This window comes from Euprymna scolopes, chromosome 15 (assembly GCF_053919585.1).
Source record: "Euprymna scolopes isolate OS-2025 chromosome 15, ASM5391958v1, whole genome shotgun sequence".
NCBI classification, from domain to species: domain Eukaryota; kingdom Metazoa; phylum Mollusca; class Cephalopoda; order Sepiida; family Sepiolidae; genus Euprymna; species Euprymna scolopes.
Window position 1 is genome coordinate 818,197 of NC_136496.1, and position 14,304 is coordinate 832,500.

At 34.3% G+C, this 14,304-nt stretch overlaps 1 protein-coding gene across 3 annotated transcripts in view; it reads right to left on the bottom strand.

The window, feature by feature from the left end:
- Window positions 1-14,304, bottom strand: part of LOC145293681 (uncharacterized) — a 74,723-nt gene that overhangs the window by 38,587 nt on the left and 21,832 nt on the right. For all 3 annotated transcript variants that reach the window (XM_080140075.1, XM_080140077.1, XM_080140078.1), the window contains exons 4-5: window positions 7,842-7,920; window positions 2,268-2,492 (exon numbers count right to left, since the gene is read on the bottom strand). In XM_080140075.1, coding sequence (XP_079996201.1) covers window positions 2,268-2,492; window positions 7,842-7,920 — 304 coding nt within the window. The remainder of the gene's footprint in view (window positions 1-2,267; window positions 2,493-7,841; window positions 7,921-14,304) is intronic.

Below are 14,304 nucleotides of genomic sequence, written 5' to 3' on the forward strand. Positions count from 1 at the left end.
ATTTTATATTAAACAGTTCAAAAAATAGAATTTTTTATTCATGAGTTCAAGAATTAGAATTTTTTAAATTGAACAGTTCAAAGAATTTAAATTTTTAATAGACAATTCAAAGAATAAGAATGTTTTTCATTAAAATGTTTAAAGTTTTAGAATTTTTTTCTTGAACCGTTCAAAGACTTAGAATTTTTTTTATTGAACAGTTGAAAGAATTAGCATTTTTAAATGAGCAGTTCAAAGGATTAGAATCTTTTTAATTAAACAATTCTAAAGAGTTATAATTTTTTTTAGGTTGACCAGTTGAAAGAATTTGACTTTTTTTATTTTAACAGTTTAAAGAATTAGAATTTTTTAATTGAACTGTTTAGAATTTTAGAATTTTTTTAATTTAGCAGTTCAAATAATTAGAATTTTTTATTAAAAAGTTCAACTTATAAATGTTTTTGATTAAGCAGAAATAGATTTTTTATATGAACAGTTTAAAGAATTAGAATTTTTTTAATTGAACACTTGAACGAATTAGAATTTTTTGAACTGTTCAAATGAGATTTTTTGTATCAAACAGTTCAAAGAATTAGAATTTATTTTATTGGACAGTTAAAAGAATTGGAATTTTTTAATCGAACAGTGGACATAGGAATTTTTGGAGTTAACAGTTCAAAGAATAGTTTTTTATGTAACAGTTCATACAATTATCATTTTTTGTATTAACAAGTTCAAAGAATTAGATTTTTTTTAATTGAAGAATTTAAAGAAATAGAATTTTTAATTGAACCGTTCAAAGAATTAGCATTTTAATTAATAGAACAGTTCAAATAATCAGAAATTTTTAAATAAAACTATTCAAAGAATAAAAAGGTTTTATGAAATAGTTCAGGTGAGAACTTTTTTAATGAGCAGTTCAAAAAATGAGAATTGTTTTAATTGAACAGATCAAAGAATTATAATTGTTTTAATTGAACAGTTTATAGATTAAAAAAATTAATTTAACAGTTTATAGATTAAAAAAAATTAATTTAACAGTTTAAAATTTATCATTTTTTTATTAAACAGTCTAAAGAATTAGAATTATTTTATTGAACCGTTCAAAGAATGTGAATTTTTTAATTGAACAGTTTAAGGCATAATGATATTTTTAATTAAACAGTTCAAAGAATCAGAATTTTTTAGTTGAACTTTCCAAACAATTATAATTGTTTTAATTTACCAGTCCAAAAATTAGAATTTTTTAATTAAACAGTGCAAAGAATTTAATTTTTTTTTAATTGAACAGTTCCAAGAATTAAAATTTTTTTAATTGAATAGTTCAAAGCATGATGTTTTTGAATTGAACACTTTAAAATTATAGGTTTTTAATTGAACAGTTCAAAGAATTATAATTTTTTTTAATTGGACAGTCCAAGAATTCAAATTCTTTTTAATTGAGCAGTTCAAAGAATTATAATTTTTTTATTGATCAGTTCAAAGAATAAGATTTTTTTAATTGAACAGTTCAAAATAATTAGTTTTCTTTTAATCGAATAGTTCAAAGCATTAGAATATTTTATTCAACCGTTTTAAGAATTAGAATTTTTTTATTTGAACAGTTAAAATACTTAGACTTTTTAATTGAACTGTTCAAAGAATTAGAATATTGTATTGAACAGTTCAGAGAATTATAATATTTAATTGAATAGTTCAGAGAATTATGATATTTAATTGAACAGTTCAAAGAATTACAATTTTTTTAATTGAACAGTTTAAATAATTAACATAATTTTATTAAACAGTTCTAGGAATTGGAATTTTTTAATTAAACAGTTCAAAGAATTAGAATTTTTTTAATTGATAAGTTGAAAGAATTAAAAATTTTATTTCATTGAACCGTTCAAAGAATTAGAATTTTTTAATTGAACAGTTCAAATAATTAGATTTTTTATTTGAACAGTTTAAAAAATTAGAAACTTTTCAAAATTAAAGTTCAAAGAGTTTTAATTTTTTTTAATTGCACAGTTCAAAGAATCAGAATTTTTTAATTCAGCTGTGCAAAGAATTTGATTTTTTTTTTAATTGAACAGTTTAAAGAACGTTTTCGTTTAACTGGTGACAGAGTACTACATGACTCACCTTTCCCTAAACTCAGAACTAGGATGAATTTTAGGACCCCATCGAGCTACATTAACCCAGATTCTAAGAGAGTGAATCATATATTTTATTCTTTTAAAATTTTATATATATTTGTTTCAATACCCCACCCCACAAGAAAAAAGATTGGAATTCTATTAACTTACCAATATTAACATGGATTCGCTTTTTTTCCATACTCCATAAATAACAAAGCAAGAAAGAAAAAAATTGGGGATGTTGTAACCAAAAGACCCATCTGAGAAACGCGAGACGATAGGTGGCATGGACAAATTTAGGTCTTTAAGTAGCATCTCCTTCTCCGCTTCTTCAGGGGTTTGAGATCTTAAACTGGAAGTTAAATTTAGGATCACACTAATCAGCGACAACACCTTTAAAGAGAAAAAGACATTTTAAAAAATATATTAAAATTCATTTATTGTATAGAATTAGAATTTACATAAATCGGACAAATATTTTCTTTTTTTCAATTTGTAAAAACAAACAGGCATAATAAGGTTACAACAATAATTTTTTGTTTTGTATCATATGGGTTAGACTTCAATACCACTATTTTTTAGTCAATCTGAGAAATTGTCTTCAGATAGATTGGCTATCGCATAGCCTCCTTCCATTTGGGTGACTGGACAGTGTAGGATCATGTGGTCAGTGTGCTGGCGGGTTTCCTTATATTTTAAGCAGATTGGGGAGTTTATTTGTCTCCACCTGTGTTTGTTTACTGCGGTCCTGCGGTACCTTGTTCCGATCTTGCTTGCAACTACCCACTGCTTCCTAGTCCCAAAACTTGGAAGGTGCAAAGTTGAGTCTTTAATGATTTACCCTCTTTTAGGAATATTGTTTCTCCATTCCTCCTTCTATGTCTGAGAAACCATGCATATTACTTCAGGATGTCTGAAGTTAACCCCAACACAATGGCTAGCAGTAGCAAGCTCAATCGCACCATTCCATATAAGGATGGAAGACATAACTTAAAAATGGATTCAAAATGTCGAGGAGGACACCAGAGACTTATAAATCAAAAAAAATTTAAAGATGTCACAGATACCTCCAGACTCAAGTCTCGAAATCCCTTCTACAACTCAAAAATCAAAAATTTCGGCCCAGTTGAGACATGGAAGGAGGAATAACAATAATACAACATTGGAAGGGACAACACTTTTTCTCGGTTGTCTAAATTTCAACTCCGTCTACTTTCAATCAAGCTTTTTAATTAATTGATATAAATTTAGATTAGTTCCAAATATAAGCATCTGCCATTATGAGCATGAGTTCTTTTCTCTATGTGAAACGGTTATCTTACATGTGAAACATCTAATATACTTTGAAATCTGTCATATTTTATTGAAAATAAAATATGGAAATAATTATTAATAATAACTAAAAAAAAAAAAAAAAAAAACATGCACATACGAGGGTCGTTCCAAAAAGTAATGCCTCCTATTTTTTCACTCCAAAAAATTGAAGAACTATTTAGACAAGAATGGTACACGTCATGATTCTGAGGTCCATTGCAACATTGAAGTTTAGATGTACTGAGTAGCTATATTTTAATCGATAAAATATTTCACAATTCATCATCATATTAAATTTGACCTCAGTTTTGCATGATGACATGTGTTGGACGGCCGCAGTCGACGAAATGTATTTATATTTAAAAATTTAGATATGTGTATACATTTCTATTTATAGAATTCACTCTTAAACTAATTAAACGATCATCGTTAGTGTCAGTTATAAGAATCCTCCATTACTACTGTTTTCAACATTATTCCCATATAATTGCCTGACATGCAAAACATCTAATATGCTTTGAAATCTTTCATATTTTGTTAGAAAAAAAAGAAATAATTATACAAATAACTATTTATTAACTTGTACATAAGATTCGTCATTATCATATAATTAACATGCTGAGAAAATTTTATCCTATTTATCAACTTAGGTATCGCTACCGTTACTATTATATAAAAGTCACTTTGTGTGTGTGTGTGTGTGTGTGTGTGTGTGTGTGTGTGTGTGTGTGTGTGTGTGTGTGTGAGTTCCTTCCTCATAGGCTCCAAAATGGCTGAATCTGTAGCAGCCAAAACTCACTACAATTACAGGCAGGGACTAATGCTTGCAGCTCGAGATTTGAAATCCATTTTCTTCTTGGCTTGTCCAATCACAAGCCAGCTCTCAATCACGTGATTGAGTGTATAAAAGGTAAAACCGAGAACACTCTCTTACTCTCTTTCCTCCTGGCTTCAGCTGGCAGCAGACTTCGCCTGGGGCTTTGGCCCCAGTCTGAATGTGAATACAAGTTACCATGGCGACCTGAGTACAAGTTAACATGGCTACCTAACTCCCATTTGTTTCCACGTGCGGTACCCAAAGGACATTCTTTATCATACTAAAAAACTGCTCTCGTCGACACACACACACACACACACACACACACACACACACACACACACACACACACACATACACACACACACATACACATACACACACACACACACACACACACACACTGCAACACTTAAATACACTAAAGACCTTGCTCTTTCTTTCTCCTTTAACCGGTTTCCTTTGTCTCAACGACTACTAGCTATAAACACATGTAAACGGAACTATTCTCTCCTCAACAAGTCGGCAATATATTAAATCTATCTTTACACACAAGAACACTTCCACCTACTAACCCGTTTCTCTCTTGTACACACTACTAACGAAAATGACAAATAAAGTTTTTTATTAAATGTTAAAATGAGACTCTTTTCGTTGTCTTCAAATCTATCTTTTGAAAATTTCACACAAAGCTAAATTATATGCCTGGCAGTGTTCTTAGATAGGTTTAGTACAAAATTTCATCTGATAAGTATCGAAAATCGAAAAAATCCGATCTTAAAAATAACTTTTTTCTCTTATAGATGTTGCATAGTGGGGATCTGTATATCTCGGGGACATATAACGGGGTACACAGAACGGCAGACTGATAACGACATTAATAATATTGTGTACACAATGACAAGCTTCTAGATTTGACCTTTACTCCTAATCTAAAATGGAATACGTACATCAGATCCATTGCCAAGGTTGCCGCAAAAATTATGGGATCCTTCTATCGATCCAGTAGATATCTACCTGCTGATGCAGTTCTCTACCTATATAAGAGCCAGGTACGTCCAAGGATGGAGTATTGCTGTCACATTTGGGCAGGAGCTGCTGGGAAAACCTTATTTTTCCTTGACAGAGTTCAGAATAGACTTCGTAGCCTAGTGTTACAAGAAAAGATCCTCTTTTCTTGTAAGTAAGAAAAATATTAAATAAGTAAAAATGAGATAGGATAGACCAAGATTTGAACTTGGTAAGCATGGTTCGGAAATAGGTTCAGGAAATAGGTTCGGAAGGAATTCGATTGTTTAGAGATGTTTGTGTAAAAAGGAATTTTGATTGTCAATTCTTTTTTATGAAAATTGAATTAAAATAAGGTCAGTTAAGAGAACGAGCAATAGCAAATTTTAAAATTTTGGAAAATAAGTCAGGTCGAGAAATAGGTTAGAGAAATTCATTGCCTAAAAAAGTGGTTTGGAAACATGCCGAACAGATGCATGTTAGGCCACATGGACCGAGAATGTGGCCAGACACGTGTATGACGTCATGGAGAAATGGATTCTCAATATAGTTTGCTAGTTTGAGGAGATTAGACAGACAGGGTCGGACAGAGAGCGTCGAACAATCAGTCACAGTTGGACAGACGGGAGACAGAAGGCAGTCCCCCTTTGGAAGCGAAGGGTTAGAGAGTTTTAATCATGTAGTCGACTTTTGAATTCCTGGATGTGAAATCATTGCAACCGGCCGAAGTAATAAAGGAACATCTCATCAATTTTGTAACTGCGTCTTCGTGTTGCGTCATTCTTAACAACCAAAGGTAATGTGTAATCTTATATAAACTTGTTCCACACATCTTTATAATGAACTTTGTGTATAAACCCCATCCTTAAGTAATGTGTCTCTCCATCTTTTAAGTAATGTGACCCTCTCTATCATAAGTAAGACTGTCCCCTCCTGTGATAAAAGAACAGATAACTCATCCCTCTCTAATATATGCGTTAAGAAGAAAGAAGTGCAGAATGGAAAAATGTATGAATGTCTCTCTCTTCTCTATCCCCCTCTCACTGTTATATCTCTCACCAATATGAATGTCCCATGACGTATCTTAAAAAGACCCCACCTATGCAACACTATTGGGGGATGCCCTTTTCTCTTTCCTGCAACCTCTTTCTCACAGAAGAGACGTTGCAAGCCTGTCTTTGTTTTATTGTTATTTTCATGGCAAGTGCTCGTTTGAGCTCCAATCTTTGGTTTCCTCCTCGCCAAACATTCACGAGAAACACTCATTTGGCTGAAAACACTATCAATAATTTCTCCCACTCTTTATCTGTGCCGAAACCTAAATGTATATTCCATGAACAAAGCTTCTTTCTAAGAACTGCACACCTGTGGAACTCTCTTCCATTTACCTGCTTTCCAGCTGACTACAATATGACCATCTTCAAGTCCAATATGAACAAGTTCTTGATGAGTCGTGTCTCCTTAGGTAACCAATTTACCAAATTTACACTTCTAACGATTACTATGATATCGTCCATTTGACCACTGTACACTCTTTCCCTTATCCTCGAGTGGCCTCTGGGCCTTGATAAGTGATGATTCCCTTGTAAAAAAATCATTATTGAAGGAAGGGATTCAGTTAACTTTGGGAAGGTGTTTCGTTTAAAGTTCGTTTACAAAGATGATCACAAAAACACCTTACCTTTTCAGGTTGAAAGATGACAAACGAAAACTTATAAATATGATGATCTTTACTTCATCCGGATGAGATGATGATCAGAGATTCGAATGCCTTGCTGATTTCTACATTGTCTTTCTTCCCTTTCTTTTGCTTCCGAAAGGAGTTTAGCTAACTCTCCTCCTTCACGACTCGACACTGACTGATCTGTCTTTACTTCTCTCTCTCTCTCTCTCTCTCTCTCTCTCTCTCTCTCTCTCTCTCTCTCTCTCTCTCTCTCTCTCTGATCTGTCTCTACTGTTCTTTCTGATCTGACTGATTCTGAATATATTGTAAATTATCTTTCTTTGTAACGTCAAAATGTGCTTCCGACATGTGAGAGTCTTTATGTGGATTCTACATATTACATTTCCAACACATTTTTAGCAAAACAAAGACATTCCTTAATTTACATTGTCCGATATCTGACCCACAAATTGCATCGTTATTTAGTTATTTCTAAACACAATAGTCAATTCACTAAATTGCTGAGATTGCATTGTGTATTCACTTTTAAGTTTTGATTCCTGGGTTCAATTCTAGCCTTTTCCTTTTAATAAATATTTTCAAACTTATTTACTTTGTTTATCTAATTACTGTCCCCTTCCATATATAACACTCCTTTCCTTCTCATTTTTCAAAACATGTACGCATTTTTAAATTCCAGTACATGTTTTTCTTTATTCTTTAACTATACCTAAACAACTCTTTAAATCCTTACAACCCACTTGACTAAGAAGGATCAGATATCATCATAAAAAACGTTTTAGTCGGCTCTTTTCCAACTGACTCCTTAATTATTTTTAAGACCAGCATCTCTAGGATAAGAACATTCAGATTTCACATACAAATGCAATTAGATGGGAAGACGAGTAGTAGAGAAAAACAAAGAAAATCTGGAACTTACAAACATCACAAAAATTGAGACCGTTAAAATGTACTTCAACTTTTTGTTATGCCAATCAATCTCCGCCTTGATTTCGTTTCTTAAAAAAAATAAAATAAAATAAATAAACATTTAAACTTGCAAAATGCACAAGCACAATAAGATAATCTATCTATATATCTATAAAAGTGAAAGTGTCTGTCCGTCTATGTATCTTTGTATCTGTGTGTGTACATTTCCCTACGCAATAACTCTGTCAATTTTAAGTCTACAGACTCGAAATTTGAGATACAGAGTACTGAGATTGGGAAAATCTTTGGGATCCATTTTCGGCCAGAAATTTGGCTGTTAAGGGGTCAAAGGTCAACGATTTGACCTTTGAGAACTCTACCAAACTCCTCCGACAATTTTCGGTCTAAACACTTGAAATTTTAGATACAGATCTCTTGGACATGGATCTAACTTAATAACTTGATTTGAGTCCAACACAATAAATGTTAAGGGGTCATAATAGGGGTCCAAGTTAAAAATAAATTGACCGCTTTTCTTTTTTTTTTTTTTTTTTTTTGCTCACCATACACCTCCAAACGCCGGGCTGAAATGCTAGTCATTTTATAAAAGTGATTGGGTTTTTCAAATTTGAATTAGATGATAGGTTCCCAAGTGGTGAATTTTGGGTTCTCAGGGAGTGAATTTTGGGTTCTCAGAGGGGGTGAATTTTTAACCCATTTATAATTTTAACTTTTTCTTGTTTTTATTTACAGAATTCAGAGTCTCAGAGTCCATAATGAGTGTGTTATTTGTAGCAAAAATTTTGGCAAATGAGTCTATGAAACTAGCAAAGATGAGGATGAATATTCGTATATTATTTATAGTGCATTTTTTTTTTAATAATCAATTTTGGAAAGGACGGGAAATGGGGAGGAGAATGGCATTCTTACAAATGGTGAAAGAGGTACATGGGCCAAGCAAGGTTAAGGACCCGTGAATTAGATGAATTATAAACATTCTAATGAAAATTTATTTTTATGGAAATCGCTTCAGATAAAACATGAAGCCACTTAATGTAGGAAGGTAAAAATGCTACTGCAAAAATTGCAAATGATTCAACTAAAGATTAATTTTGACAACAAAAAATTGATTGTATTTGATGTTGAAGTGAGCTGCTCGTCGGGTAAAACGACGAACGGCTCCTTTAAAATAATTTTTCATAAACATTAATAAAAAACAAATATTCAGAAAATTTTAGTTCCGGGGTAGACGCTACAATGCGATATGTTAACAATATGAAAACAAAAACTGGCAGGTCGGGTTAGTGTTTCAGAAATGTTACAAGTGAAGAAGTTGTTTAATGTGTAAGGAGAACTGGAAGTAAAAGCAGTTTTAATACCACTATTTTAAACAGGTACTACACTTTGATCGTTGTTCCTTGGCGGCTGACTAATTATAAGGTTTAAGACTTATTCAAGAGGGAACATCATCGTAAGTTTAACTTTTTATCAGGTTTTCATAAAAAAAATTAGCAAATAGTGACTTTTAAAAAAAATTTTTCCCATATTTCACGACATTTTCTTAACAAAAAATTTTAGATTAATGAATTTCTTGTCTTTTTTTTTTACAAAGGAATCACCATTTATCAAGGCCCAGAGACCACTCGAGGATAAGGGTTAAAGAGTATACAGTCGGCAAAAAGACAATATCATAGTGATCGTTAGAAGTGTAAATTTGGTAAATTGGATTACTTAAGAGGAATGGCTCATCAAGAACTTGTTTACATTGGATTTGAAGATGGTCATATTGTAGTTAGCTGGAAAGCAGGTAAACGGAAGAGAGTTCCACAGATGTGCAGTTCTTAGAAAGAAGCTTTGTTCATGGAATCTACGTTTCGGTTTAGGCACAGATAAAGAGTGGGGGGAAATTATTGATAGTATTTACAACCAAACGGGTGCTTCTTGTGTATGTTTGGCGAGGAGAAAAACAAAGATTGGAACTCAAACGAGCACTTGTCATGAAAATAACAATAAAACAGAGATAGGCTCGCAATGTCTCTTTTGTGAGAAAAAGGTTGCAGGAAAGAGAAAAGGGCATCCCCCACTAGGCTACGAAGTCTATTCTGAACTCTGTCAAGGCAGGATAAGGTCTTCCTAGCAGCTCCTGCCCAGATATGACAGCAGTACTCCATCCTTGGACATACCTGGCTCTTATATGGGTAGAGAACTGCATCAGCAGGTAGATATCTACTGGATCGATAGAAGGATCCCATAATTTTTCCAGCGATCTTGGCAATGGATTTGATGTACGTATTCCATTTTAGATTAGGAGTAAAAGTCAAGCCTTGAAGCTTGTCAAACCATGGAGCGTTCCCAAAACGAGAGCCATTCATTTCAATTGATGCCAAATGTGGATCAGAACATTGATGATGCAAAGATATGCATTGAAAGTAACCAGCCACTTTTTCCCCCATTGTACTACATGCTCAAGATCAGAGGAGAGAGAATCAGAGAGAACTTGGTCGTTTACGGCCTTTGATGTGCTGCCATAGATGGAAGTGTCGTCAGCAAAAATGTTTATGAATGATCGAAGGATGTGATTTGGAAGATCATTAACATAGATCAGGAAGAGAATTGGAATTTCTTTTCTTTTCTTTTTTTTTTTTTTACTTTTAATATTTACTGAGAAATCATTGTTTCAGTAAATTAACCTGAAAAATAATGTGAGATTTTGAGTATTTGGATTATTAGACACGTGTAGCAAAACCAGAGCTGGATTGGGTAAATAGGTTGAGAACAGTAGTTTTCCACAACGGGATAGATTGCAAGGACATGCAGAAGGGAGGTGCTAAGGGTGCCTAAGCCCTTGTTCCTTTTACCCCTGTTTTAAAAATGCCCATTTCAGAGGAATGTATTATTGGCCTTTGACCCATCATTACTATATTTTTTGCCGTTTCTTTTCACTTGAGCCTTGAAAAGTTCTCTACATGTCACTAAGATTAAGAATGGTGTTAGTGAAAAATTCCCTTAGGGTTGATTAGAGTTGTGGCTTCCTTGCAGGATATGACGTCATGGGAAGAAGTATTTGTTTTATTATTACTATATCACCCCAAACAGGGCACAGTGTCACTTTGATGAAGGCAGCTACTATTTGCAACACAATTTGCAGAGACACTATGTAGGGAGTTGAGCAGCAAGATGCCTGTTTACATTACACTTGAGCTTCTGCATGTCAGTACAGTCAGGAAAGCAGAAACCCGGAAAGTAATTCCAAAGTGTAGCAGTCCAAGGGAAGAAACTATTAGAATAAAAAGCTTTCCGGCATCTAGGGAACTCTGCTGTGTGGGGGTGGGATTTTGTTGCTTGTCGGGTTTGTCGGGGGTATTTAAATTGAAAGGGTACAAGGGCTTGGAGTTTGTCAGAGCACGTTTCATTAAAATACTTGTAAATTAGGCACAAAGATGCAATATTTTGTCGATGGGACGAGGATTGGAGTTTGGTCGACAGAGTTAGACCTATCAGGTTTGCAATTCTTTTCTGAACCCTGTCTAGGACACAAAGGCTAGTAGCAAATGCACCAGCCCAAATGTGGCAACAATACTCCATACATTTTTTATTATTTTTTTTACATGGAGGTCACCACTTATCAAGGCCCGGAGGCCACTCGGGGTTATTGCGTGTACAGTAATGAATAGGATAATATCATAGTAATCATTAGTAATGGAGATTTTATAAAGTGAATTACTTAAGGGGTCAGTTTATCAGGAATTTGTTTATGTTGGACTTGAAGACATCCAGGTTGTAATCAGGTGGGAAACAGGCAAACGGAAGAGAGTTCCATAGGCGTGCATTTCTAAGAAAGAAGCTTTGTTCATGGAATCTACATTTTGATTTAGGCACAGATAAAGAGTGGGGAAATTATTGACAGTGGTTTCAGCTAGATGGGTGTTTTTCATGAAAGATTGGCGAGGGTGATCAGAGATTTGTACTCTGTCATGGAAGGATCGGCTGTTTTTAGCAGCTCCTGCCCAGATATGGCAGCAGTACTCCATCCTTGACGTACTTGGCTTTTATATAGATAGAGAATTGCATCAGCAGTGAGATATCTACTAAAGCAGTAGAAGGATCCCACAATTTTTCCAGCGACCTTGGCAACAGACTTGATGTACGTGTTCCATTTCAGATCAGGAGTAAAGGTCAATCCCAGAAGCTTGTCATAGGGTGGCCTTGTAGAGGTACAAGATACTCTCAGATGTAAGCAATCCTCCAGCATGATAGAGAGAGTCTACCTTCTTAGCAGTAGCCTTGGCAATGCCTTCAATGTATCTGTTCCAATTAATGTTCCCTGTGAATGTTAAGCCAAGGGGTTTGAACCCAGAACTTTCAGGTAGTATATCATTAGCCATGGTTATCAGTGGTCGAGAAGATTCTTGTAATTATTAAAGGAAAGAATCTTAATTTTGGCAGCATCGAACGTTAACAACGAGTTAAGGCCCCATTCTGCTACATGTTTCAGCCATTTTCTTAGATATGTGCTCATTTGTTTTCCCATCATACCTGTTTATAAGACGTTGTATCATTAGCAAATATACCCATCTCAAAGACAAGTTTATCAAGGAGGTCATTTGGAATAATAAGGGTTCAAAGATTGGCCCCCTGAGGCACACCCGCATTTATATCATGTTGATTTGATGTATGACCATCGAAACAACCCGGATTTTTCTCTTATATAAGAAAGATTAGAATATGTTGAATATTGATACAATAATAATGTATGATAGAATTTTCATGAGAAGACCATGATGAGAGGATTAAGATATATCTAGAGCTACTACCCTAGCCTCCCCTGACTTATCCAATGCAAGGTATATACGTTCAGAGATTAATATATTTGCACTAAAACAGGCTTGCCTAAATTCATACTGTTGGTCAGAGAGAAGTTTATTATCTATGAGTTGGTGGACCAGTGCTTGATTAATGAAGCACTCAAAGATTATGGAGAACAGAGGGCGGAGGCTAAAATGGTGATAATTTAGTGGGTCAATTATTTTGCCAAAATTCTTGTAAAACTGGTACCACAGAAGTGATTTTCCAGCAGTCAGGAAAGCATGATTCGGTAAGGCATTTATTGAAGACTTTGGAGAAATAGTATAGTTGGACTGAGATCAGATCCACATGCCTTTGAAGTATCTAGACTTTTTATGATATTACGAATTTGAAAAGGGGTGATTTTCAGGCCATTGAGTGTGGTTTCTGTCCACAAAGGAAAATCTGGGAGGAAGTTGTTTGCTGGGTACAAAGTAGAGTTGAAGGAAAATCTTTGGGCAAGCAGGTTAGCCTTTTCAGTTGCTATGCAAACAACCACATGATTGTTGGATATTAGGGAATTGATAATTGTTCATTATTTATTACACTATTAAAAATTTTCCAGAAGTCACGAGTTCCTAATTTCTGCGCTTCAATGCGTTTTCTGATGTTTTCGACATATGTTCTCTTAGCTGCAGTTATTTCACTCTTACAATTATTTCTAGCTTCTATATACTTTGTCTATTTGTCAGATAAATATATGGTATGCATGCTGCCTTTGAGCAATGGCAGTTGCGTAAGTAGAAGTAAACTATTGAGGAGAGTGGAGTTTGCTATAGAACTTTTATGTTGGAACATGAACTTCAATTGCCGCTTTGAACCATTCAGTGATTTCATTTGTGCACTCTTCTGCAGGAAGAGAAAAGATATTTCTCCATGGGTCATCTCTATGATCCCTGATAGCTTCCCAATATAATGCTGCTTGGTTTGGCAAATCCTTGGTTGCCACTCGAACAAGTGACAGGGTTGTGATCTCGGGCAGCCAGCCACGCAATTTTACAAGTAAAAAATAGTAAGAAAGAAAACTTCTAGTGATTCCCGAACCTCTTCGCCATGAAAATGCAATGTATTCACTCAACGGACCGATATGAGGTCAATCAGAAACAAAGCAACAGAAGCCACACTCGCTAACAAAGGATGTAAGCATGGGTTGTATTGCAAACGTTTTATTTAAAATCAATAGTTCAGTATAAAATTAAAAAATAATGAGTCGACAAAAAAAAAATTAAAAAATATGCGTACCAACGTCATCATCAACAAACTTCAGTGATGAGTGCCTTGTTTTTCCTCTTTCTATTTTTCCTTCTCTCTCTAACTCAGGCTTATGTTGTTAAAAAAAAAATAAAAGTCTTTTTCTAAACTAGCATGGGTGCCCGGCGTTGCCCGGGTGTTTGGAGGTGTGTGTTGAGCAAAAAAGAAAAAAGAAAGTGGTAGTAGAAAGGCAGGCTCGCACCCGTACCGCGAAGGAGGAAAAGAACGTGAAAAAAAAAACGTGACGTCTTTACTGTTACGACCAACGCCAAACCGGAAGTGACGTAGGTTTGAATTAAGACTAGATAATCGAAAAAAGGGGATGACTTTCGAAAATATCGGCGAAAAAAACAACCTCTCCCTGTAGATAAGTGCCC